The sequence below is a fragment of the Lutra lutra genome, chromosome 11 (assembly GCF_902655055.1).
Source record: "Lutra lutra chromosome 11, mLutLut1.2, whole genome shotgun sequence".
Taxonomy (NCBI): domain Eukaryota; kingdom Metazoa; phylum Chordata; class Mammalia; order Carnivora; family Mustelidae; genus Lutra; species Lutra lutra.
Genome location: NC_062288.1, coordinates 1,280,299 through 1,303,346, shown reverse-complemented (window position 1 = coordinate 1,303,346; position 23,048 = coordinate 1,280,299). Strand labels below are relative to the sequence as shown.

At 64.4% G+C, this 23,048-nt stretch overlaps 2 protein-coding genes across 15 annotated transcripts in view; one reads left to right on the top strand and one right to left on the bottom strand.

The window, feature by feature from the left end:
• Positions 1 to 6,822, top strand: part of CAMK2B (calcium/calmodulin dependent protein kinase II beta) — a 77,356-nt gene extending 70,534 nt beyond the window's left edge. For 13 of the 14 annotated variants that reach the window (XM_047694755.1, XM_047694750.1, XM_047694744.1 and 10 more), the window contains 4 exons: positions 5,735 to 5,810; positions 5,931 to 6,025; positions 6,163 to 6,397; positions 6,612 to 6,822. In XM_047694755.1, the coding sequence (XP_047550711.1) occupies positions 5,735 to 5,810; positions 5,931 to 6,025; positions 6,163 to 6,395 (404 nt within the window). In that variant the 3' untranslated portion in view covers positions 6,396 to 6,397; positions 6,612 to 6,822. Of the gene's footprint in view, positions 1 to 5,734; positions 5,815 to 5,930; positions 6,026 to 6,162; positions 6,398 to 6,611 lie in introns of those variants that run through there. The other variant, XM_047694756.1, reaches the window with a different exon arrangement.
• Positions 6,823 to 10,029: 3,207 nt separating this feature from the next.
• YKT6 (YKT6 v-SNARE homolog) lies at positions 10,030 to 19,618 on the bottom strand. The gene is made up of 7 exons (XM_047694760.1): positions 19,352 to 19,618; positions 17,098 to 17,180; positions 15,483 to 15,583; positions 14,543 to 14,647; positions 14,236 to 14,301; positions 12,101 to 12,202; positions 10,030 to 11,604 (listed from the first exon to the last, which is right to left on the bottom strand). Exons 1-7 carry the CDS (start codon positions 19,453 to 19,455, stop codon positions 11,569 to 11,571), a joined length of 597 nt encoding a protein of 198 aa, XP_047550716.1. The 5' UTR covers positions 19,456 to 19,618; the 3' UTR covers positions 10,030 to 11,568.
• Positions 19,619 to 23,048: the final 3,430 nt, after the last annotated feature.

Below are 23,048 nucleotides of genomic sequence, written 5' to 3'. Positions count from 1 at the left end.
TGGGCGTCCTGCATGGCCGGAGGCTGCAGGAGTGTTGGCCGGCCTGCTCCAGCCCAGACCCCAGTGCGCCATCAGGCGGGGAGAGCAGCCTCGGGCAGCGGGGCGGGCCCTAAAGGGCCCAGGCCTGCCCCTCCTGCCGTCTCCAGTCCTCCGTGTCCCGCTCCTGGACCCAACTGTGAGCTGTGTCTCGGGTCCTCCAGCCCCACCCCACCCGTCCTCGTGCTGTCCCCGTCTCTCCCGCGTGCCCCCTCCTGTCTCCCGTTAGTGTCTCATCTGTCTGCCCCAACCCCCAGGGCCCCTGACACCCTGAGCTCTGTAAGGAGGGGCTCCGCGAGCTCTGAAGCCAACCCCCTACCTCATGCCCACCTCCCGCCAGCCCCCTGCGCACTCCGCGTAAGGCGTAAGTCAGTGGGTCGGGGGTCCCCCGCTGCGGGCGGGGTCTGTCCTCCAGCAGCCTGTCTCTGTAGGGCTGCCTCAGCCCTTCTGCCCCCGCCATGGCAGCCTCCTCCCCACCCCGCCGGGCCTGAGGCCCCCCACCCCACTCCAGACACTGGCCAGGGGCTGCTTGGGCGGGAGCCAGCAGGGCACTGCTTCCCCAGGCCGCTCACGCTCAGCCTCCTGTCCACCCCAGGCCCCAGGGTCCCTGACATCCTGAGCTCCGTGGGGAGGGGCTCGGGGGCCCTGGACACTGAGGGCCCACTGCCCGCTCTGTGTAAGTAGCGCCCCTGGGCCGGCTGCCTTACTGCCGTGGTGCACGGCCTCAGCTGCTCCCGCTGCCGGAGGCTCAGGGCCCACTCCCCGTGCAGGCGCTCCCAGCCGCCGCCCTCCCCTCCTCCTCCCTCCACCAGCACTGCAGACTGCCCCAGGCCTCTCCCCAACATGGTGTCCTGGGCATGGGCAGGGCCCTCCGGGCAGTCCATGGTGCGTCTCGCCTCCCTCACGCCTCCTGCCTGACCTTCCCAGTCACAGCACCCTGTGGGGCCCCACGGAGGCGTAGCCTCTCCCGACTGCATGACCGCAGGCCGTGGACGAGAGGAGGGAGGCCTGGCCGTGCTGCCCAGCTGGGTCCTCCCTGGGCTCTGCACACGCTGGGCTGCCTCTGTCCATGGGGGGGGGGCACCCTCTCTCCACAGCGACTGTTCGGCCATGGGCCTAACAGCGCGCCGCCCGCATGTTCCTGAAGCCCCTCCTCTGTGCCCCCGTCCCCTCGTCCCCCACATTCCCCATCCCCGTCCATCCACATCCCCTGTGCCTCCTTGTGTCCCCGTCCGCCCGTCCCCCTTCATCCCCCACATCCACCCACATCCCCGTCCCCCACTTTCCCTGTCTTTCACCCCACACGTCCACCTGCATCCCCCGTGCCCCGTACTTCTCCTGTGTCCCCCCCCCACACCCCCGTGTCCCTCACGTCCCTTTCTGGGCCCCACATTCCTTGTGTCCTCCGCATCCACCTTCATCCCCCCACACTCCCTCTGCCCTCCCTGTGCCCGTGTCCCCCTCTGTCCCTTCGTCCGTCTGGCTTAGCTCGTCCACCCATAGCTTCTCTGTCTCGTGTGCCCCCCCTAAGCCTCCCGTTCCCGTCTGGTCCGCTCCGCCCCAGCCCCCAGGCTCTCTGCCATCCTGAACACGGTGAGGAGGGGCTCAGCTCTGGAAACCCAGGGCCCCCCCCACCCTGCCTATCTCCAGGTCTCCCAGGCCCCCCGCTGGCCCTGTGTAAGTAGCACCTTGAGGGGCCCCCTGGCTGCTCCTTGGGGGGCCCCCTGGCTGCTCCTTGGGGGCTCATGGGTGTGGAGACCCCCGGCTGTGGTGTGCTGCCTCCTCACTCTGGGAAGGGGCCGGCTTGGGGGGCAGCGGGCGGAAAGGGGAGCACAGGGAATTCGACACGAAGGTATCATTTGGCCTCAGAACAGGAGCTTGTGGCTAAGGAAGGGCGGGTGAACGCCTGTAGGGAGGAATCGGAAGCGGTCGGGGCAGACAACAGCCTCGCGCCTGTGATCTGTGGCCCCTGTGACACAGTGTTGGCTGCAGGGGCCCAGGGAGAGGGGTTGGGGGGGCGAGGGCCGGCGCTGGGCTGGGGCCCCTCCCCAGGCAGGGAGGGAGGAGCCGGTCTCGCCAGCCGGTCTGCCGACTGCCACCAGGATCGCTTACAGGGATGGGTGACACCCCAGGGCTGCAGGCCCCCCCCTTCGCCACCTGCCGGGAGTCACCAGGCGGGGAGGCACGGTCGGATGAGAGGCTGCGGGCCAGGGCTGGGCATGGCTGGGGAGTGGCTGGGTGAGTGCGGGGCCTGAGGGCCTGGGCAGGGACGAGGGGGAGCGAAGCTCAGCAACCGTGGGGGGCACAGGAGCTTCGGGGAAGCTGAGCCCACCCCAATGGCCAGGAGGGCACGGGACGGCCTCCGGATAGCAGTGGCCCCCCGCAGAAGTGCTCTGTACTCTGCCAGAGGGGCGAGGCCAGGTGCGGGTGTCTGGGCCGCCTTGGCCCGGGGACGGAGGCTGGTCACAGGGCTGGGGCGGAGGGGAGTCTTGTGGTGAGGGAGAGGGTGCAAACGGAGCCTGGGAGGGGGTTGGCAGCATCCGTGTGCCCGTCTCCCTGGCCCCTCTTGGCCCTGGTTTCACAGATGAGGAAACTGGAGGCTGGGACGTGGAGCAGTGCCCCTAGGGGGGCTGCCCACCCAGGACTGTGAGCTGCCCTCAGTCTGCATCGCGGGCCGGGTTGGGGGCTCTGAGGACAGGGCATGCCTTGAGCACTGCATCCCGGGCTGATCTTGGGGTCTGCCCTGAACTAAGCTGTGGAGGTGAGGACCACAAGAAGGGGCCCTGAGCAGGACTGAAGGGAGGGGTGCTGGGGGGCCAGGAGCAGCAGGGGAGTGGGGAGCCCTAGGGAGCTGAGGCCCCCGGGGGACGGCGTCCTTGCTCCAGCATGTGCCCCCGCCCAAGTCCCCAGCACCACAGCCCCTTCGAGAGCAGGGGGTCTGCCAGGAAGGATGGGTGGAGTCAGCCCCGAGAGGGGACTTGGCTCTCTAGACGCGCGGTCGTGGGTGTCCAAGCCGGGGCGCCCCCGTCTCCACCTCTGGGGCCAGGTTACTTGCCCGCCAGCTGTCGTCATGTGTAAATGGGGTCGGTGCCTACGGGCCCAGGCGGTGTTCCCCATAATCAGGGATTACGGCTGATCTGCTGCTGCCTGCCTGCGGGGGCTGTGGCTCCTGGTGCCCCCACTGCCAAGGGACGCGGATTAGGGCCGCGGGGGTCCCACCAGACCCTTTCCCAGCCTGTTAGCTTGTCCCAAGAGAGGGAGTGTAGGGGCTCTGGTCCACCGCCGGGACCCTTCCCATGCCAGACCCTTGCCCACACACCTCTGCTCCGTCTGCGGAGCTGCCTGGGCTGGGGGCGGGGGGCAGATGGCAGGTTACAGCCCGCAGCCCTGCTGCGATCTCCCCCTGCTTGTCTGCAGATCGGTGACACCAGGTCCCAAACCCCGAACTCGGCAATGTGTGCTGTGACCCCAAAGCCTCATGTTGACTTTCTACTCTCGTTTTGTCTTACAACTGGCTTAGAAACACGCCACAACGACTTCATTAAGGGCAAGATTGGGGTGACTTACCACAGTACGGGATGCACGGGATGTGAGACCGGACATGTCAGTCCATTCGGGTCACAGGGTTGTTGGCTGAGGGCTCCCGTGGGGTGCTGATGTGGAAAGGGGGCCTCAACTGGTGTTGGGTGTTGGACACACAGGTGCTGTCCTCCCCTACATGGATGGGGGGGGCCTAGCTTGGGGTCCCCAGGGAAAAGCTGGACTGCAGTGGTGACAGGGACCTGGGAGAGTGGGTAACCGTCCCCAAAGCAGAAATGCTCAGGCAGAGGGCAGAGGGGTGGGCAGGCTGCCGGGAGGTCACACACTGGGGATGCAGAGGGACCCAAAATGTCCGACGACTTCCTGCTTCGGGTCCCAAGCCCAAGAGTAGAGTGTGGTGGGTCCAGGGACAGAGCTCTGCCAGTGGATATGGGTGGACATGGGGTTCCCGGAGCCTGCAGCCCACCATGCTGGGGACCAGCTTCCAGGGCCGACCGGACAGTGAGGCCTGGGCTTGGGCGAGACAGCCCGGAGCCCAGACCCTGGCATGGTCCAGACACAGAGTTGGGTGAGAAATGGAAAGGGGGCCTTTGCACAAACACAGCTGGGTCCAGAGGGAGGGGTTTCCGAGACTGGAGCAGCTCTCAGGTCCATGCACACAGGAATCTCCATGTGCAAACAGGCACCTGCCCTCCCCTGTGACACCAAGCCCCCGCGTGTCACGGAGCTCCCGCTGCCCATACTCTCCAGACCCCGTGCGGCACACGAGGCCCGCCTGGGCCCACGTGCACTGCGCGGCGCCCACCATTCAGGTGGGCATTGGTGGGAGGGGGCACGCAGGCAGCCAAGGGTGCTGGCGGTGGGGAGGAGCCCGGGCAGCCCCATGCCAGGGCGGTGGGCACATGCTTCCGAATGCGGAGTCACCCTCTGGAGACCCTGCTGTGTGTGCTTTGGGACTGGAGCCCACGCATCAGTGCACGGGGGTGCTGTTCCCAGGGGTGCCGGTGGCCGGAGTGCAGACAGATGCCCAGTGGCAGGGACAGAGAGCCGCTGGGGAGCCAGGGAAGCTGCTGGAAGTGCAGTGACCTGGCAGGGAGCTTATGGGGAGGAGCTTGTGGGATCCCACACTGGCTGGGTCTGAGGCTTACTGAGGGGAGCACTGCCGTTCAGAGGTCCCTGGGAGCCGTGTGAGCGCACGCTCGACGTGTGTGTGTACTTGGGGGTGTACATGTCCTCACAGAGACAGTTAAGCACCCACCAGAGGGCAGTCCTCCTCTGGGGAGGGGGAGTGAAGCACGAGATTTAGGGGAACACAGGCACTCACAGCTCTATCTGGTTTATTTCTATGAGCGTCTCCGTGGCCGTGAAAGTGATCCAGGTTTGAATCCGCAGTGGGTACCGCTGCATTATTCTCTGAAACAAGTTGTGATTAAAGAGAGAACGGGGACCGCAGGTCAGCACCCTGGGGCCAGGCCTGTCCCAGTGCAGAGGCCAAGTGGGCAGAAGCCCAGAGCCCCGGGACGGAGGGTGCTAGGTGGGCTGGTGATGCCGGGGGCGGGGGGTACAGAGGGGGGCTGGCGCCCGAGCCCTGGACTGCACACGGGTAGAGACCCAAGCAGGCAGGAGGCCAGCTGGCTGGCTGTGGGCTTCCAGGGAGAGACCCACAGACTCCGTGTCTCCTTCCTTGGTCCCCCGGCCCGTTCCCTGCCCTCTTCTCCGCCTTGACCCCGTAGACCCTGGTTCCCCCCCACCCCTCAAACCCCACCGCTTCACAGCCAGCCCTTACCAGATGTTCCTGGAGAGGGGCTGGATGTGGCAGGGGCTTGGGAGCCGAGTCTAGGTGGGCAGAGGCCAGGAGGGCCGGTTCCAGGGGACACGGCCGGAGGGACTGGGGACCACAGTCATGGCGGGCTTTGCTTCCCCTTTCTGCGTTCTCAGACGCGGTGTTTCTATCACATGGAGACCTTCTATGTAAGACAGACGTGGCTCTGTGGACTTGGGAATGTGGGGGCTGTGGGTGACCTTGGAGGGAGCAGTGTGAGCCGGACCGATCAGGTCCCTCCTGGAGAGTGGGTGGGGGCTGGGGACACTCTGCCCTAGGGCCTCTGCATGGCCACACGGGGTGGTCCTCGGTCACTGGGCGGCTGTGTCCCCGCAGCACGGAAGCAGGAGGTCATCAAGATCACCGAGCAGCTCATCGAGGCGGTCAACAACGGGGACTTCGAGGCCTACGCGTGAGCGGGGCATCTGGGCTGGGTCCTGGGGGGCCTGGGGCGGGCTGTGGGGGCTTCCCTGCGGTGAAGGGAGGGGCAGGTGGTGGCAGGGGCCTCTCCTCACCTGGGTCTGCCCCCCAGGAAAATCTGTGACCCAGGCCTGACCTCGTTCGAGCCTGAAGCGCTGGGCAACTTGGTCGAAGGAATGGATTTCCACAGATTCTACTTCGAGAACCGTGAGTGCCGGGCTGGGTGTGGGGGCCGCCCCGGACAGCGGCGTGGGGCCCTTGGACCTCCAGGTGGCCTCCCTGTCCCCCTTCCCTGGGCAGAGGCTCTCCAGGGCGCCCGGCAAGCCCCCCGCCTCTGCCCACAGTGCTCGCCAAGAACAGCAAGCCCGTCCACACGACCATCCTGAACCCGCACGTGCACGTCATCGGGGAGGACGCCGCGTGCATCGCCTACATCCGCCTGACGCAGTACATCGACGGGCAGGGCCGGCCCCGCACCAGCCAGTCCGAGGAGACGCGCGTGTGGCACCGCCGCGACGGCAAGTGGCAGAACGTGCACTTCCACTGCTCAGGCGCGCCCGTGGCGCCGCTGCAGTGAAGGTGGGTGCCGGCTCGGGCCCTTTCCTGGGGTGCGCGGGGGACGCCGGGCAGAGCCGCCCCCACACTATAGGCAGGCCACGCCCATCCCTGCTCTCCCCCTTCTCCCAGGGGGCGCGGACGAGAGCGAATGCCCCGCCCACCCCTTCTCCCTGGGTAGGGACAGAGGAGAGCTGACCCCCTCTCCCCCTTGACCCCCACCCTCCCCACCTTTCAGAGCTGTGGCCGGCTTCGTGGGACAGACTCAGTGTTTGGAGCCCGGCCGCCCTCCCGCGGCCTGCCTGTCGCATGTTTGTGTCTGCCTCGTTCCTCCCCTGGTGCCTGTGTCTGCAGAAAACCAAGACTGGATGTGATTTCTTTTTAACAAGATGGCAACCGCCACCAAAAAAAAAAAAAAAAAAAAAAAAAAAAAAAAAATTGATGTTGGATGAAACAGGAGAAAAAAAGGCAAAAGCTGTACAAACCACTGGCATCTGTGGGGCCTTGAACCGCGGGGCACCCCCCCACCCATGCTCCACGTGTCTGTCACTCCTGGCCCCTCGGGGAGCAGTGGGGCAGTGACCTTGTCCACAGGGGCTGGGCAGAGGAACGGTGTTTGTTAGGTCTGCATACCTCCCCCACCCCCACCCGCCGTGCATGGCTGCCGTCAGGAGTGTCGGCCACCTGGGGCCAAGGGGACCCGAGCACGGATGTTCCCCTCCCTTCCTCTCGTGCCCCCAGCATGGATGAGCAGTGCAGAGGCCGGGCCGGCCCCCGCGGGCCCGATGAGCCATCTGAGAAGCCCCCGTGGGCCTGGGGCTCCCACTCTGGTCTCTCCAGGGCCGGGGAGGTACTGACCTCCCAACTGGCAGAGTCTGGCCGAGAGGATGCTGTTGGTGGCAGCCCGGTTGGGAGGGGAACCCTTGGGTTCCCACAGCACCTCCCTCCTGTTTGGGGTGGCCCACCTCCCTCACCAGCCGGTGCGGCCACAGAGGAGCTCTGGGCTTGGTCCAGAGGCAGGAGGAGGAGAGGGGTCAGAAGGCGGTGCGTGGCACCCCGCGCTCCCAGGCCGGGGCGGGCGCGGCAGGGGTTTGTGAACAGTGCGCTTTTGGAGTCTAGGCTCGGAGCCGAGGGAGGGAGGGCTACCCTGGGCTTGAGGGGCAAGGTGCGGTGGACCCCCCAGTAGGCCTCTCCAGGTTGCCGTGTGTGTGGGGGTGGCGGGGGTGACAGGGACCCCGGGATGAGGAGAAGACAGGCTGGGCCCATCACAATGTGCACCTGTGAGCTGATGGGCACCGGGGTTCGACGACAGCAGAGCATGCCCAGGGCAGCCGGCCAGGTGGGCTGGTCATGGGCTGTGATCGCCGAGCTGCGGGCCCTGCCACTCCAACACCTGCCCCTTAATTCACATTTTCAACAAGGATTTTCTTTATCTTCCCCCACAAATCAAGCCACGGGAGGGGCACAGAGTGGGGAATGGGACACAGGAGGCTGGTCTCCAAGGGGACTGTCCCTCAGCAGACACTCCGAATGGACACTCACCTGCCCGTCCACGGCTGTGCTCAGGACAGCTGTCCCCACCCACGGACACAGGGTAAACATCTGTCAGGCTCCCTGGGCCGCGGGCAGCGGCAGGGCTCACCGTGGACATCGTGTGGCCTGGCCACCCTCACTTCCGGGGGCCTCCTCCCCTCCTCCCCTCACCTGTTATCTCCACGGAGCTGCCTGTCTGGGATAATTGGGGATTTTTCCGGGGGTAGTTCTTTTGCATGACCCCTCTCGGGCAGGCCACACCTGCTCTTCTAGCTAGATGTCGGAGGTGTGGCTGCTCTGTGGAGGGCCAGCTGCCCGCAGTGCTGGCCGGCCCCCCTTCTCTCTTTTTGCTGAGTTCCATTGTCTTTTCTTTCTGAGCCTTGTAAGTGTAAAAAATCATTATTTTGTTCTGTCTCGGGAAACTGCAAATAAAAGAAAAACAGGACAAACGGCTTCACGTGCAGCTGGGGGCTCTACACTGGGGCCCCTCCAAGCCCCAGTCCAGCCCGCTTCCCCACTGCACCGCCCCTCTGCCACCGCAGGCCGCCGCTGCACCCACCGCCGCACACCCCCTCTTTGGGCCCTGGACACCCCGAAGCCCCTGCCTCTTTGGTGGCCTCTCAGGGGGAGGCCACATGGCGGTTCTGTGTGGGAAGAGCCGGGACCCAGCCTCCACCGTCTCTGTGCGTCCATTCCACATGCGTGCGGCCGGGCTGTGCAGACCGTCGGCGCACGGGCCAGCACGGACATCACGGTGCTGTGCAGCGCGGGAGGGTGGTGGCTGCTGGGATTCCCAGAGCAGAAATCTGGGGGATGGAGGAGAGCAAGAGCCTTCCTTCTCCTTCCCCGGGATCCAGTCCCTGCTCTTCCTGTCATCCACGCCCCTGGCCTGTCCCTCAGCAGCTGCCCGCCAAACCCCTGCAACATGGGGCCACCGCTGGTCTGTGCCAGCTGACTTAGCACTGAGCTCATGGCTGCAGGACCACGTCACCCCAGGACTGCCTAAACGCACCTCCTCGTGACCACAGGGCTGTCCTGGCCGAAGGACCCCTGACCGCAGGACCCCTGACCGCACAGCCGCCCGCAGCCCTCACGCGAAGACGGGCGGCCTCCCCTCCGCACTGGCTCCCCGGGCCCTGCCAGTGCTTGTCCGTGCCTCCCGCCTTGTGCTTTCCTACAGCACCGTGCGCCTCGACAGCGAACGCTCCCAACTCGTGTGTGTAGGTGGCTTCTGGCGCGAGGAGTGCCCCAGGGGTCACTAGGACAGGAGCCCTTGGCTACACGGCTTCTTGGCGCCCCACTGGTGCGCTTGGGAGGGCGGGCTGTACCAGGAGGCACAGAGGAGCCGGGAGCTGGCGCAGAGAATCTGGAGCGCGGTGCGTGAGCGGGCGGCGGCTCGGGGCCCAGCATGGTATCTAGGGCTCCGCTCGCTAGTCAGCTGTAATCCGAGGCGGCCATCCAGGCCAGGCCTCCCCGCGGGCACACAGCACAGCCCTGCCCACCCCCACCCACCCACGGATCCTGAGCCCGGCCGGGGTGGGGTGGGACCCGCACACTGGCTGGGTGAGTGGTCACCATGCCCGAGCCAGGCAGCGAGACAGACTGCAGCTTGTCCCTGTTAAATGGCACCAGCTTTGAGCGAAGCTCCGAAGACCCCATACTCCAGCAGGTCCTCCAGGCAGGAAAAACCGGTGCCCTTGGTCCAGCCAGAAACCCCAAGCCTGCTTCGCACTTCCAAGGGCACAAATAAGGCTGAAAGCAAGGCCCGGGGCCAGCAGTGAAACAGGTGAAGCCCGCAGACCTCCTTACGACCAGTCGGCACGCTCGCTCCCTAAACTGGGACGGGACTGGAGACTCCTCAGCTGCACGCAGACCCGGGAGGAACGCGATGCCCCCAGGCCCGCAGGGCCGCGCCCCTAGCTCCCAAGGAGTTTCCATCTGTGTGGCCCAGGCTGCTGCGGCGTAGTTCCCCATGCTGTTTCCCCTGCTTCAGCGCTCCCTCCCCTGGCTCCTGCCAGAAAGGTCTGGGGGTGGGACCCAGGCGCTGCCTCAGCATGCCCTGCACCCCGCAGCTGCACACAAGGAGGGGTCCCTGAGGCTCGAACAAAGCAGAAAACTATTACGGAATTTCAAAAGACAACTTTATCCAGATAAGAACCTTTCAAATAGAACAGAGAAGTCAGGCAACAGTTATTAAAACACACCCTTTGCCAAATGCTTCCCCACGAGACCACGACAGGAGCTGGGGAAATGCCAGCTCGGGCGTGAGCCTGCGCCACCCTCCCCACGGCCCTCCCTGCAGACCCACGCCTCCACACCAGCTTCTTCCCAGCAGCTTCCCAAGTTGGAGGAGTCAGATACCGCGTCCTTCCTAAGGGGAGGTCACAGCCCCTGGGCACCAGTGAACAGGCTGGGTCCGTGCACCCCAGGGGGTACCTCGGGCGGGTTACCTTCAGGGCTGGCCAACTCCTTTGACCAGCACAGGGCCCAGAGCGGGATGATAACCAGTGCGTAAACCTGTTGGGGTGAGGGGTCGGGGTCCTTAGAAGCATGTAGATGTCACCTTACGGTCCAAACAAGGCAATTCCGGGCCTGGCACTTTGTGCAGAGGCAGTGGGACCTCGGGTAGGCCAAGAATCAGCATGTTCAGGGAAGGACCCCAGAGGATGGGACCCTGCGGGGACCAGGTCTCAGGGCAAACCATGAGCTCACTCCTCAGGAAGCACTGCAGGACGTGGGGAGGCAATCTAGAACATGGCAGTGGGGCCCGAGGACACAGGCTCAGGGCTGGGACTTCTGTCACTGGGGGGGGGGGGCGCTCTTAGCAGTGCTCCTGTGGGGACCAGGCTGGGGGTCAGGCCACACGTGGGGCACTGGGAATCCTCGGAGTGGCCGGTACCTGGCCTTGGTGGCTAAGAACAGTGGCCACAGCAAAGGCCACTTGCTAAGGCACGCGGGCCCCAGGTGGTCACGATGATGGTCTCGCTGCCAGAGAGGTGGGTGAACAGGGTGGAGAGAGGCCGCACCGGTGCCTGTGACCTGGGCAGGCAAGGCTAAGCTGCAAGTCGGGGCAGACACCCCTGCCCCACCGCCCACAGGCATCTCCGTGTGACATGGGGGGTGGGCAGCGCCCTCAGCGAGCAGTCCGCCCAGGCCCAGTGCAAAGGAGCCTTGGAGTCGCTGAGGCCGGGCTCCTCCCAGCTCGGATCTTGGCCTGCTCAGCCCCAGCCCTCAGGGCTGCTCTGCCCCTTCAGCCCTGCAGACAGGGTGACCCCGGCTTTACCACAGTGTGAACACAGCGCACAAACACAGCCCCCACAAGGCTGGCTCTGACCTCCCCCGGGGGTCTCGGCCTGGTCGCTTTCCCGGGTTAGAGACAAGCCCTGCAGCGTCTATGTGAGTCATTCGAATTTATGGTTTCATCTGGCCCAAGAACACGCCATCAGGGGCCTCAAACGAGCTTTTCAAAAATCACCGGACATGTAAATTTGAATGTTCCCAAGCCCCAGGCCCTGCCACGACCCCTCAGTTCCTGCCAGGAGCTCCCAAGTGAAAATGTGTCCCCACGCGGGTCTCTCCACGGTGGCTCTGCTTCTCCAGGGACTGCGGTTCTGATGCGAACGGCCAGGCCGGCTCGGCACGGGGGCCTCCGCGGGCTGCCGTCACATGATCGCACAACACGAGTTCTGTTTCCGAGCCTGGACAGAAACACACTGGGGCTAGAGAGGTGGACACGACCCCAGGAGGCTGGGGCCACGGAGTGGGCTGGGGGGACTGGGAGAACCCCCGGCACACGGAGCATCTGACTCTGCGTCACCCCGGGTCCCGCAGCACCACCTGCCCCGCGCGTGTCGCGAGAATGCTTTGAGAGAGCAGGTCGGTAGATCCCCGAGCCCCACTGGCCGCTTCCCTCCCAGGCTCCCAGGAAAGCACCGGTGCATGCACAGCCCTACTGTGGTCCGCGCCAGCGAACCACTTCTGTCCCAGGGAAACAGGCACAAGGGCCACTGTGGGAGGCCCGGAGGCCCCGCTGCTCAGCAGGCAGCAGGAGCGGCGGGGACAGGCCTCTGCCCGCGCCCGCTCCCATGGCGCCTGAGGGAGCGCGCACTACTGCCGGGCCCGCCCCCCCCCCAACCCCGTGCCTTGGAGCATCCCGGGGGGCGCGGCAGCGAGCACAGCACGGCCAGCACTCACTGTCTTGTAGAAGGCTTTGGACTGCGTTCCCAGCACCTCGGACTTGGACACCAAGTCGTCCAGCCGCTCCCCTCGCTCCAGCAGAGACTCCATGGTGTTGTGCTGGACACAGACAAGCGGGCGCCCCACCGTTGGCGCGGCAGGCGGACACGAGCCCCCCAGGCTCGGCCGCGGGAAGTGCTTCTCCCGCGGGCTCCTCCCGCCACGTGAGTGTCAGGAGCGTCCCCGACGAGCAGGACCCAGGGCCCGTCCCAGGGACCCAGCACAGGCTCAGAGCACCGTGCTCACGGCCACGTTTCCACACGCGGACTCCCGCTGAACACGCTGACTCCCGCTCCCCGAGGGGCCCGTGCACGGCGCACGTCGTGCAGCACCTCGAGGCCACCGGGCTTCCTCGGAGCAAGGAGCGCAAACCTAGGCACACGGACAGGAACGGGCCTGGGAGGAAGGCACGAAACCAGAGTTCCAGGACGCGGGCTGCCGGCACAAGGAGCGAACCAGACGGACACGCGCACGGACAGGGCAGCGCCAGCAAGCCCGTTTCTGCGGACACACGGGGCCGCCACGCCATACCTGCTGTCCCCGCTCGGAGAGCAGGAGCAGCCGAGGGGCGCCCAGGGCCGCGGCTCAGCGAGGACTCAGAGAAGCCCATGAAGAGACACGGAGACACCTTAACACGCTCACACCTCACTCCAGATCCGAAGTCCCCAAACCGCGTCATTCAGCGCACGGTGTCTGCAGCACCCAGCTTCCCGGGTCCCGCCCAGGCCGGCGTCTGACCCCAGGAGGCAGTGCTGAGCACGGCGTGGGGCCGGAGCCCACAGCAGTTCTCAGGCGCCTCTGCTGGGCTTCAGTTCTACTCACTCGAGGCTCGCTGGGGCCTGGGCACGGGTGTGTCCCACATGCTGGGAGCGGGGTGGGTAAGGACAAGCGCCCAGTCCTGAGGGCTCACATGCCCGTCAGGGAGATGTGTGCGCCAGTCATGACCACGCAGTGGCATCCGGGAGGGCTGCATGTGGGGCCCCGGCATGGGCACCGTGCAGGAAAGAGAGAGGCCCCAAGGCCGTGGGGCTATGCCAGGGAGTGGCACCTGACTCCAGAGCTTTCCTGAGGGCTACTGGGGGATAGTAAGCGGAAGAGCCACAGATCAGTGGCTACTGTCCAGACACACTGGTGCCAGGTGGGAAGCCAGGGACCAGTGATGAGGCAGAGGCCACAGGACCAAACTCAAGGCGAAAACAGACACAGCGAGAGCCAAAGAGAGCTCGAGGTTCCAGCGGCAGGGGAGGGAAGGAAGAAACCGACAGAAGAGGAGAAGGAAACGGAGAGAGAGATGGAGAGAGAGAAGAAGAGAACAGACGAGGAGAGGAGATAGAAGGGGAGGAGGACAGACACGGAGAGAAGAGAGAGGGAGACACAGAGAGAGAGGGGGAGATGGGGGGAGATGGAGAGAGAAGGGGAGACAGAGAGGGGGAGGAGGGGGGAGGAGAAGGGGAGATGGAGAGGGGAAGACGGAGAGAGGAAAAGATGGAGGAGGGAAGAAGGTGGGAGATAGAGGGGGGAGGGGGGGAGAGGGGAAGCTGGGGGGGGGGAGGTGGAGAGAGGGGGAGACAGAGAGAGAGGGGGTGGAGGGGGGAGCAGGAGGGGAGGAGCCGGAGGGAGAGGAGAGAATTGGCAGCAGCAGCTGTAGCTGAGCTGAGCACAGGCAAGACTCGGGCTTCCTGCCCTTCTGACCAGGCCTGAGGACCCCAGGTCTGTGTTTAGTGAATGCAGGCGGCTTTTCCTGCCCCCATAGCCCCCACCCTGCAAGGAGGCGCCTGCTGGGCTCGGAGACAAATGGCGGGGGGCGGCAGTGGCAGGGAGGCGCTGAACGGAGACCGTCGCGTGGCAGGGAGGCATCGGGGCCACGGCAGGTCTCAGCTGGGGTCCTCGTACAACAGCGGCGTTGAACCCAGATGGGTGCAGGCAACACAGACTCAGGGTGGCCTGAGACACTGGGGGAGAGGTGGGCAACCACCCCTTCCAGCAAAGCACCTGCATGAGGACGCCCCCAAAGCCCCAAACCCAAGCCTGGACCGCACACCGGGCGGCTCCCCACACCCGGCTCCAGGGGTGCTGGCCCCACCCCCACTCACCAGAATGATCTTGGTCTCATCCAGCTCGGCCTGCACTCTAGTCATGGGGTCGGCTTCTCGCGGGTTCTAGGGAAGAGCCAAAGAGGAGTAGAATGACTACCTGGAAACAAAACTCAAACCGGGGAACCAGCCAGCTTACAAGTTCACAAACCGCAGGCTGCGCACGCACACCCCAGAGAAGGGAAAGCCCGCGTGAGCTCGGGGTCCAGGTCTCAGAGTGGGTCCCTGTGTGTTTCATGGGGATGCCGACACCAAGGCTGCTGGGAGATCGCCCAGAGCCACACCCTGCAGGCTTCTGCCCACCTACCTGGTACCGACTCAGGTGGTCGTCCAGGGCCGTGTACTGGATGCTGGCAGGGGACCCGACGGGCCACTCTATCCTGTCCACGTGCTTGGAGAATTCGTCCAGTACCTGCACGACAAAGGAGCCCATCCCATAGCCACATGGACCTGAACAGAGAGCCCGAGAGAGGAGGAGCACAGCTCACGGCCAAGGGCAAATCTAGGCTCAAGGTTTGAAGATTTCTGGCAATTAGAAACAAAATGTACCCACCCTCACCCCGATCTCATCTGGAAGAAAACAAGAGCATCGGAATATTAACCTATAGACTTTCCCTTCTACCGGGTTCCGCAGTTCTAAGAGGGAAAGTCCGTGCCCTCTCATCTTCCAGAACAGCTCTGTGAAAGGGGAGCCAGACCCAAGGACCGAAGCAATCAGCACATCTCACGTGCTGGTGAATGTATTGGTGCTCAGCGAGGCCGGAGGCCAGCGGCCAGCATCCTCGAGATATTTCTGACGAGCACCACAGCGCTGGGCCCCATGGCGGTCCGACACCCACGTGGGGGAAAGGAGCAGCCCGGGGTGGTCACAGGACAGAGTGCAGAGTCGGCCGTGGCTGGGAGGAAACAGTCGCCAGTGGGGAAGGCAGCAGCCCTTAGAGCGGCCAGAGCAGTGGCCAGGGCTGAAGGTGCAGCCACAGCCAACCTCAGGCCCCAGCCCAGAAGGAGACTGCAATGCTGCTGTAGAGTGGCCAGGTTGCGGTGCCACCAGGGCCACAAGCCCAGACACTGGCAGAAACCAGTTCCAGAAAAGGAAACTGGGAAGGGATGCCGGGCCATCTCTCAGTTTAGAGCAAGAAGAAACGTTGAAAATGGGTTGATTCTGGACACATAACTCAGTCCCTTCTACCTCGGGCACCGTCCACCGTTGCCTGTCCCAGGCCAGCCCGGCCACACCACAAACTCACCTTCTCCAGCAAGGTAAAGGCCACCCGGGATGGATACTCGCTGTCAGCGATGACCACTCCTGCGAGACTGTCGTTTCGCACATAGACGTGGCACAGGTATTCTAAGGAAAAGTTAGACGTGCGCAGGGTGACGTGAGGACTTTGGACATCTTCAGCAATCATGAAAGTGTCACAATGCTGAGCCCTTCCCTGGTGGCTCAGTCAGACTCACACAGAACAGCACAGGAGGGAGCACGGGCACCGGCATGGCCCAACGCCACCTTAGTACAAGTAGGTGTCCAGAGGCCTGGCGGGCCTAGCAGGCTCTAAAGGAGCCACCGCGGGCGCAGAAAGCTACCGAGGGGAGGCGGTCCCAGGTGCCTCTCCGCTACATTCCGGAGCCCCAGCGCTGGCCCGCTCGCAGATGCTCTGGCCTGCCCCCGAGCTGGAGACCCTGGGTAAGACCAGCAGCCTCCAGCTGCTTAAAAGTCCCGAGAGCAGCCCCACGTCAGGAAATCAGCTCTCGGGGCATCAGGTCTGCTCCTGTGACGGGCTAGAGGGGGAAGCGGGGGAGAGGAGACGCAAGAGGAGGGGACAAAAGGTCCATCTACAAAAAACCTGGCCCTGCCGGCCTGAGATCATCATCAAATTATCCGAAGGTTCTGTCTGTACAAGCACTTCGGGAAGCAGGTCCCATCCCTGGTATGAATTTTTCTCACTTTCAAAACTCTTCAGACGGGACACTGCTGGCTACACCCCAGGGGAAGAGGAACGTAAGGGTCACAGCTGACAAAGGAGGACCTCCCCGTCCTGACGATGCTCGCACAGAGCAGCCTGCCAACCGTGGACAACAGAGAGGAGAGGGAGAGGCCGTGAGCGCTGCAGTCGGAGGGGGCAGCGGAGCGTGAGTGTAGGGCCATGGAGGACAAAACTGGCGCCACCGCCGTCTGGGCTCTGCCTGCATCTCCAGCAAGCAAGGGGCCAGCGGGCGGTGGGAGCGCACGCCCCAGACCGGAGCGGCCGGGTCCATGCTGGAGGACACAGCTCTCAGCCAGCTGCCCGGACTGACCCACTACACGTCCGTGCTCACGGTCTCATCTCCTGGGCAGGACAGGGAGGCTGCGCAGAGCACGCACAGGGCACCCCCCCCGGGGCGTAACAGAAATCTCATCACGGACACGTGGCCTCCAGGGCTGTGGCCCCAGTCCCCGAAGAGTGCGCTTCCCACAATCTACGTGACACAGCTGTCCTTCCTCAGTGGTCTGTGTCACACACGCTTCTCCCAAGAAAAGCCTCACGATTCTCACAGAAAACCTGAACTATGAAGACGTGAACGACAGCCAAGAGAAAAACGAGTTTCTGGACTCCTGGTCCGAAACTTGGGGAGCACAGGACGCACTCCCAGCGCGACGACGGGGAAGCCTTGTTGGCAAAGTGCCCGCCACAGGCGGAAGGAGAAGCACCTGGGGTGGCCGCTGACGGCTCCGCGGGAGCGAGCGCGAGCGGAAGCAGGAGGCTGGAGAGGAGCACGGTCCTGGCAGCCCCTGGCGTGGGGCGCGCCTGGGAGGGGGCCACGGGCTGCCCGAGGCAGGAAGGGACAGGCGCGGCGCAGGCACGAGGCAGCGGGTCCTCTTACCTTGCTCTTTGACAGACGCTCTGCTGCCCTTCGCCGAGCGCTCCACGATCAGCTGACTCGTGAAGGTCATGAACTCCTGGACGCTGAGGACGGAACACACGTTACCTCTTCCCGTCCCCATCCCCAGCAGCATGGAAGGTGACCTCTGAGCACAGACACCAAGGGGCCGCGGCTTCTGGGTCTCATTCCTTTCCCTCCCGACCTCAGGGACTAACAAGAGACGCCGTTTAGCCACAAACCCTCGCAGCTCTGCAAGCCGCACCGTCTGCGACCTCGCCGACCGGGACCACCCGCTTCGAGCCTCGTGGGGATTCCCATGGGCTTTACTCGAGGTAGCGCTGTGGCCAGAGCACGGAGAAGCAGAAGCCAGTGCACACCCAGGGACAACCCTGCGCACGCAACACTGCGCTGGGACACGCGTCCACCATGAGAGCGCACGGAGCACGGCCGCGGCCACGCAGGGTCATCCCAGCACCCCATCCCCAGGACGCTGAGAGGCCACTGCTCAGCCAAGGAGGAAGAGGAAGTGACTTGTGCAAAGGCGGAGAAGAGGACACTCGTGGGCCCAGCAGAGACGGCCGGAATGGAAGGGCCACAGGTGAGAACAGCTCGACCGGAGGAACGGGGGCTCTCCAGACTCTGTGCAGCCCCCCTCGCTGCAGAGAGGAGACCTCCAGCCTCACAGTGTCCGCCGGGCCGGGAGCTCTGGGACCCGCAAGCCCTGCCCCACGCCCCACTCACAAAACCCAGGTTCGCGGCGAGGGTCGCATGGCACTTAGCACAACAGCCGGGGCCCAGCGTCACCCTGAGAGCGTCATGTGCTCAAACTCACCCCACGGAGAGAGCCTCCAGGTGAGGCAGGCCCCGCAGTACAGCCGAGCGGAGGCGGAGCCCGCGGCACAGCCGCGCCCAGACACGGAGGCTTGGGTCTGTGGCAGGAGCTCGCAAACAGCGGCGAGAAAAGCTGGGGACCCATCTGCAGGTTTGGAGCTCAGGGTCCGGCCGCCGCGAGGCAAGAAGAATGGAGGCGAGAAGCCTGGACCGCCGCGGCGGTAAGGGGCGCCAGTGGGGGCACGGCCGGGTTCCAAGTGCGCCCGCCGTCTGGAGCTGGCAGGGGCATCCCAGAGCGGTGAGGCGAAGGTCTCCGGCTGCCGCTGCCGAGCACCTTCGGGACACGCGGATAGCCCAGAGGAAGAACAGCCAGAACGGAGCAGAGGGCGTGGGAGAGAAAGCGGCGCATCCGCGAAAGACCTCCTGAAGCTCGCGAAGAACCAACCGCTTCCACCGAACGACAACAGAAACGGGTTCCCCCCCGGCCAGCACAACACTGATCAAGCGCTGCTGCCCAGGAGCGCCTGGGGGACCCCGTGGGGGACGCGTCTGCCTTCGGCGCAGGTCATGACCCCGGGGACCTGGGAGGGAGCCGCGCGTCGGCCCCCCCCGCATTCCCCTCTCCGACAAAAAGAACAAGAGAACTGCTGCCCAGAAGCAGTGAGGACGGAGCCGGAGGACAGCGTCCGGGACTCAGACCTGCGGGGTCCCCCCACCCGCCGGGCGCGCCCAGGCGCCCCGCCCCTCCCAGCAGCAGGCCCAGCGCCCGCGGCCGTCCTCACACACAGCTTCCCGCAAGCCCGCAGGTCCCGCGCCTGCAAACCTGCTGCGCGCGGCCCTCGCTCCGCCAGACTCAACCGGGAAAAGCACGGGAGTCGGGGTTTGCATCCGGGCCGGCTGTGGTACAGTTTCTCGTGGCCGCACGACTTCCCCCATAAACCGGGGGGCGCCAGCGCCTCCGACCCAGCTGCGGGGAAAACCCATCGGAGGACATAAAGTGGCCTGCGGACGCCGGGGTCAGAATCTCGGGGAAGAAGGCGCAGGGTGACAACACACGCTCCCGGGCCGCCACCTGCCAGCTCACCAGGGCCGCGGGCGGACCTGCGCGGTCCGCGCTTCCCTCCAAGCCCCCGGGGTGGTACGACGGGAACGGGGGAGACACCGGGCACGAAAACGCCGTCTAGAGCAGCGTAAGCCTTCCTCGGGCCAAAGGACGAGGGTTCCCCGCGGGTCCGCTCCGCACACCGAGCAGGGAGCCAGCGCAGCACTCCAGGGCGGGAGGGCGAACCCCCCGACCCCCGCCCGCCGCAGTCCGACGCCGGGCCTCCCCTGACCACCCCGACGCTCCCCCGGCCCCCGGGGCCCGCCCCCACCCCGCGGGCCTCCCACGAGCCCCCGGGCCTCGCCGCCCGGGCCCACCCACCTGGACCTCTGGAAGAAGCTGAAAGAGGACACGTCGTACGCGGCTTTGAGCAGCACCACCTTGTGCTCGCCTTTGTACAGGACACTGAGGCTGTACAGCTTCATGGTGCCGCGCCCTCGGGCCGCCCGCCCGCCCGCGGGACCGCCTAGCAGGGAGCAGCGCAGCCGCCGCCCCTGGGGACCACCGCAGGCTGCTGACGGGTCGGACGCCGGCTTCCCCGCCTGGCTCGAGGCCGACTTCCGGTTCCGGTCGAGGCACCGCCCAAGAGCCAACAGAGGGTTTTTCTCATGCCCCGGATGCAGAAAGGAGCGGCCGGAAACACGAAGGCGCGGGCTGGGGAGGGGCGGGGAAAAGACGCCGCGGCGCAGGTGCGTGTGCGTAAGCCCGGCCCCGCCCCCCTGCCCTAGGCTGGGGCCTCCTCTCCCTCCTGTGGCCCGCGGTCGTCCCCACCAGGACCTGCCCTCTCCCCCTGGGGTCCCCACCAGGACCTACCTCCTCCCCCCTGCGGTCCCCACCCAGGCCGCCCCCTCCCTCTTGGAGGGTCCTGAGTCCTCCCATCGTCACCCTCCCCCCTCCCTCCGGGACTGCGCGGAGCCGTCCGGGGGCGGGCAGCTTCCGGGAACACGCAGAGCCGCACCGCAGGTCGGCGCTCGGGGAGCCCTCGGAGGGTTGAGTTACGGGGCCGGCCTGTCCTTCGTGAGCTCCCCACAGCGAAGCGCAGGGACGCCCCTCTGCAGGCTCTTGTAGGGACGTGAAGGCCGCTCGCCCTCGCCGGCTCTCCCCCCTGCCCCGGTGGGGGCCGTCCCTGTGCACCCAGGACCCCTGGGCCCGGCCTGCGGGGGCTTCCCGGGCCGGCCACTGTCCGTGTGGGCACGGACGGAGGCGGCTGCGGCACGAGCGCGGCAGCACCGATGGCGAAGGGTCCGCGCCGCGCTCCGGGAGCCGCCTGGTGCGCCCGGAGACGTTGAAATAACCCACTGCCGATGGCCGGGGACGAACGGGGCACGTCCCGTAAGAGTTTTACGTCCTGGTCACTTTGTGTTTACTGAACGGTGTTCCGGAATGGGCGTCTCACCGGCCACACCGAGGGACCTTGGCCCTCGGAACTGCAGAGGCTTGCACAACCTCCCCGTTGGAAGCAGCCAGATCGGAGCCGGGAGCGGGGAGGGCCGGCGCCTGCGGGGATCCACGGCACCATCCCACACAGCACTGTCAGGGGTCATGTTCGGTGGGATGATGGGGGCTGGTACCCGATTGTTAGGGGCCATCCCACGAGGGGTAAGGAGCGCCTCAGGCCTCATACCCTCTAGATGCCGGGGGCACCCCATTCCCCATCCGGCGACCAAGAACGTCTCCAGACATGGGCAAACGTGCCCAGAGGAGCAGGGGTTTGGAGAAAAATGTTTCCATTTCTGAAGGAAGGTCCCCCCGCCTGCCCTTCACCAGCCCTCTTCCTGGGTATTTTCAACTGCCGAGCGTGGAGAGGACTTTTTCACATCCCCCCTGTTTGGGTGCAAAACATAAAGCACAGACACCGGCCACCGCCAGGCCAGTAGCCCACAGACACAGGCTCACCAGCACCAGCAGGCCAGACGGGTCCCAAGATGCTGTGTGGACACTGCTGTCCTATAGGGGGCAGGCGGCAGCTGTTGCTGGAGAAAATCCCAGAGCCCCTTTTCTCCTTTGCCACTGAGCATTGTTCAAAGGGACAAGGAGGACAGTTCTTGCTCAGAATAGATTTAAATGTGTTCACTTGTTGGGACAACTGGGGGGGTCAGTGGGTTAAGCCTCTGCCTTCGGCTCAGGTCATGGTCTCAGGGTGCTGGGATTGAGCCCCGCATCGGGCTCTCTGCTCAGTGGGGAGCCTGCTTCCCCCTCTGTCTCTGCCTGCCTTTCTGCCTACTTGTGATCTCTGTCTGTCAAATAAATAAAATCTTAAAAAAAGAATGTGTTCACTTGTCACGTACTAAATGGATACCTTACCATTGGCCTTACCCCAAGCACTCCCCCTATGCTACCTCATTCAGCCCTCATAGAAGAGAGGAGGACTGTATCATCATCTTAGAGACACAGAAATAGGTTCAGGTCAAGGACATTGCGAGTCCACACCACAACATGTAACACAGCACAGCTCCACTCCCAGAGGCTCTCCCATCCTCTCTGGCCTGGGCCTGCCTCTGCCCCCTCCCCCGGTCTTGGTCTATGGGGTTGCAAACTCCCCAGCCTTGTTGTCCCTCTTTCTGAGAAGTAAGCTCACCTCCGACTCTACCACCCAGCCATCACCCAGCTCAGATGTAGCCCCAGCCCCACTGCAAGCCCCCAGAAGGTGAGCAAAGCACTACCCTCTCTCTCTCTCTTTCACCTGCAAAACTGGAAACAACCTGTTTCCTCGGTGTGTTGCTGGAATGGTAAGACACTATATTCCAAACAGTAGTCTTAGTAGATGTTTAGCAAGCAAAAACTATGATTCCCTGCGCTGGTATCATTTAGGACAAAGAGGCGAGATCATCGCAGGTTGAAGGCACCGGGCATCCTGCAGGGAGCAGAGATCAGACAGGCTGAGTGAGGTCTACAGAGTGGAAAATACTATCATCTGTCCTGTAATTTCCTGGCTTTGATCACTGTGTTGTGATTATGAAAGAGAATTCTTGGTTTCTGGGAAATCCACACGGGCAGTTAGGGGTGAAGGGACATCCTGTTTTTCACCTGGCCTTTGCAGGATTCGGACATGGGTATGACGTAATGCAAAGCGTAGCGCGCACATGATTAATCGAAGGAGTCGGGACGCAGGTATCCAGGAATGGCTCGTACTGTTCTGTAAGACTTAAAAGAGGTGGGTATGCGAAAGACCGCAGGCAGGAGGCACTGATGTTATGCATGCGGCACCCGTGGGACTGGAGGTGGCCAAGCTCTCTGAAGTCCAGATTCTCCCTCGTGCACCAGGTCCTAGAGGAAGAGCTCCCTTGCAAGCTGACCCTGCCACGCGGTCATATCACAACACGTGGCCCAGCTCTGTGAGTTCACCCCTGCTGGGCAGGCAGGTGCCCACCCACCTTCAAGGCCTTGCTCAGCTCATAAAGGGACCTGTTTTGAGCTGCACAGCAGAACCCCCACAGAGCTGGAAAAAAGCAGCTGAGGGGCATGCCAGGGTTCCTGGGGGAACCTGGCCATGCCATAGCCTTGGCCTCCCTACCCCCTAGTCCAGTCAGCCAAGGCCAGGGCGGCAGGGCTGTTTTCACTGTGATTGTTACGTGGACCTCAGCAGCCTACCCAGGACAGGAGCCCTACCAGGGACCACAGACGTGATCAGGCCTCCCAAGGAGCCCCACGGCCTTCCCTCCTACATGTGCCGATTAGACATACCGACTGCTTTGAGCCAGTGGCACCCAACAGACAGCAGCGGCGAGAAGCCTGCTCTGACCCTCCTTTTTTCCCTTCAAACCCTCACTTGAAAGGCGTGCTCTGGGTAGCAGGAGGAAGACATTCTTGCGGCCAGAGATGAATGAGGCTGAGAGAAATCCTTGCAAACAACTCCATCCTGCAATGACTCCCAGCAACGTCCTCTCCCTGCCCCAACCCTCTGTCATATCGGCTCTTCACTGTTTCTTTGTCACCAGAGTGCTTGCCGTTGTTCCTGCTCTGGTCACGTCTCTGGGTCCTCATTCTCTTGTGAAGGCTCCCGTGCACCTGTAAAAGC

Excerpts from the sequence above, each read along its gene's own strand:
- YKT6 (XM_047694760.1), bottom strand. The coding sequence starts at position 19,455 with ATGAAGCTGTACAGCCTCAGTGTCCTGTACAAAGGCGAGCACAAGGTG. Across the intron at positions 15,584-17,097 it reads AGCGTCTGTCAAAGAGCAAG|AATACCTGTGCCACGTCTAT; the intron begins GTAAGAGGACCC and ends ACTTTTCCTTAG. Across the intron at positions 14,648-15,482 it reads CCTTTACCTTGCTGGAGAAG|GTACTGGACGAATTCTCCAA; the intron begins GTGAGTTTGTGG and ends TTTGTCGTGCAG.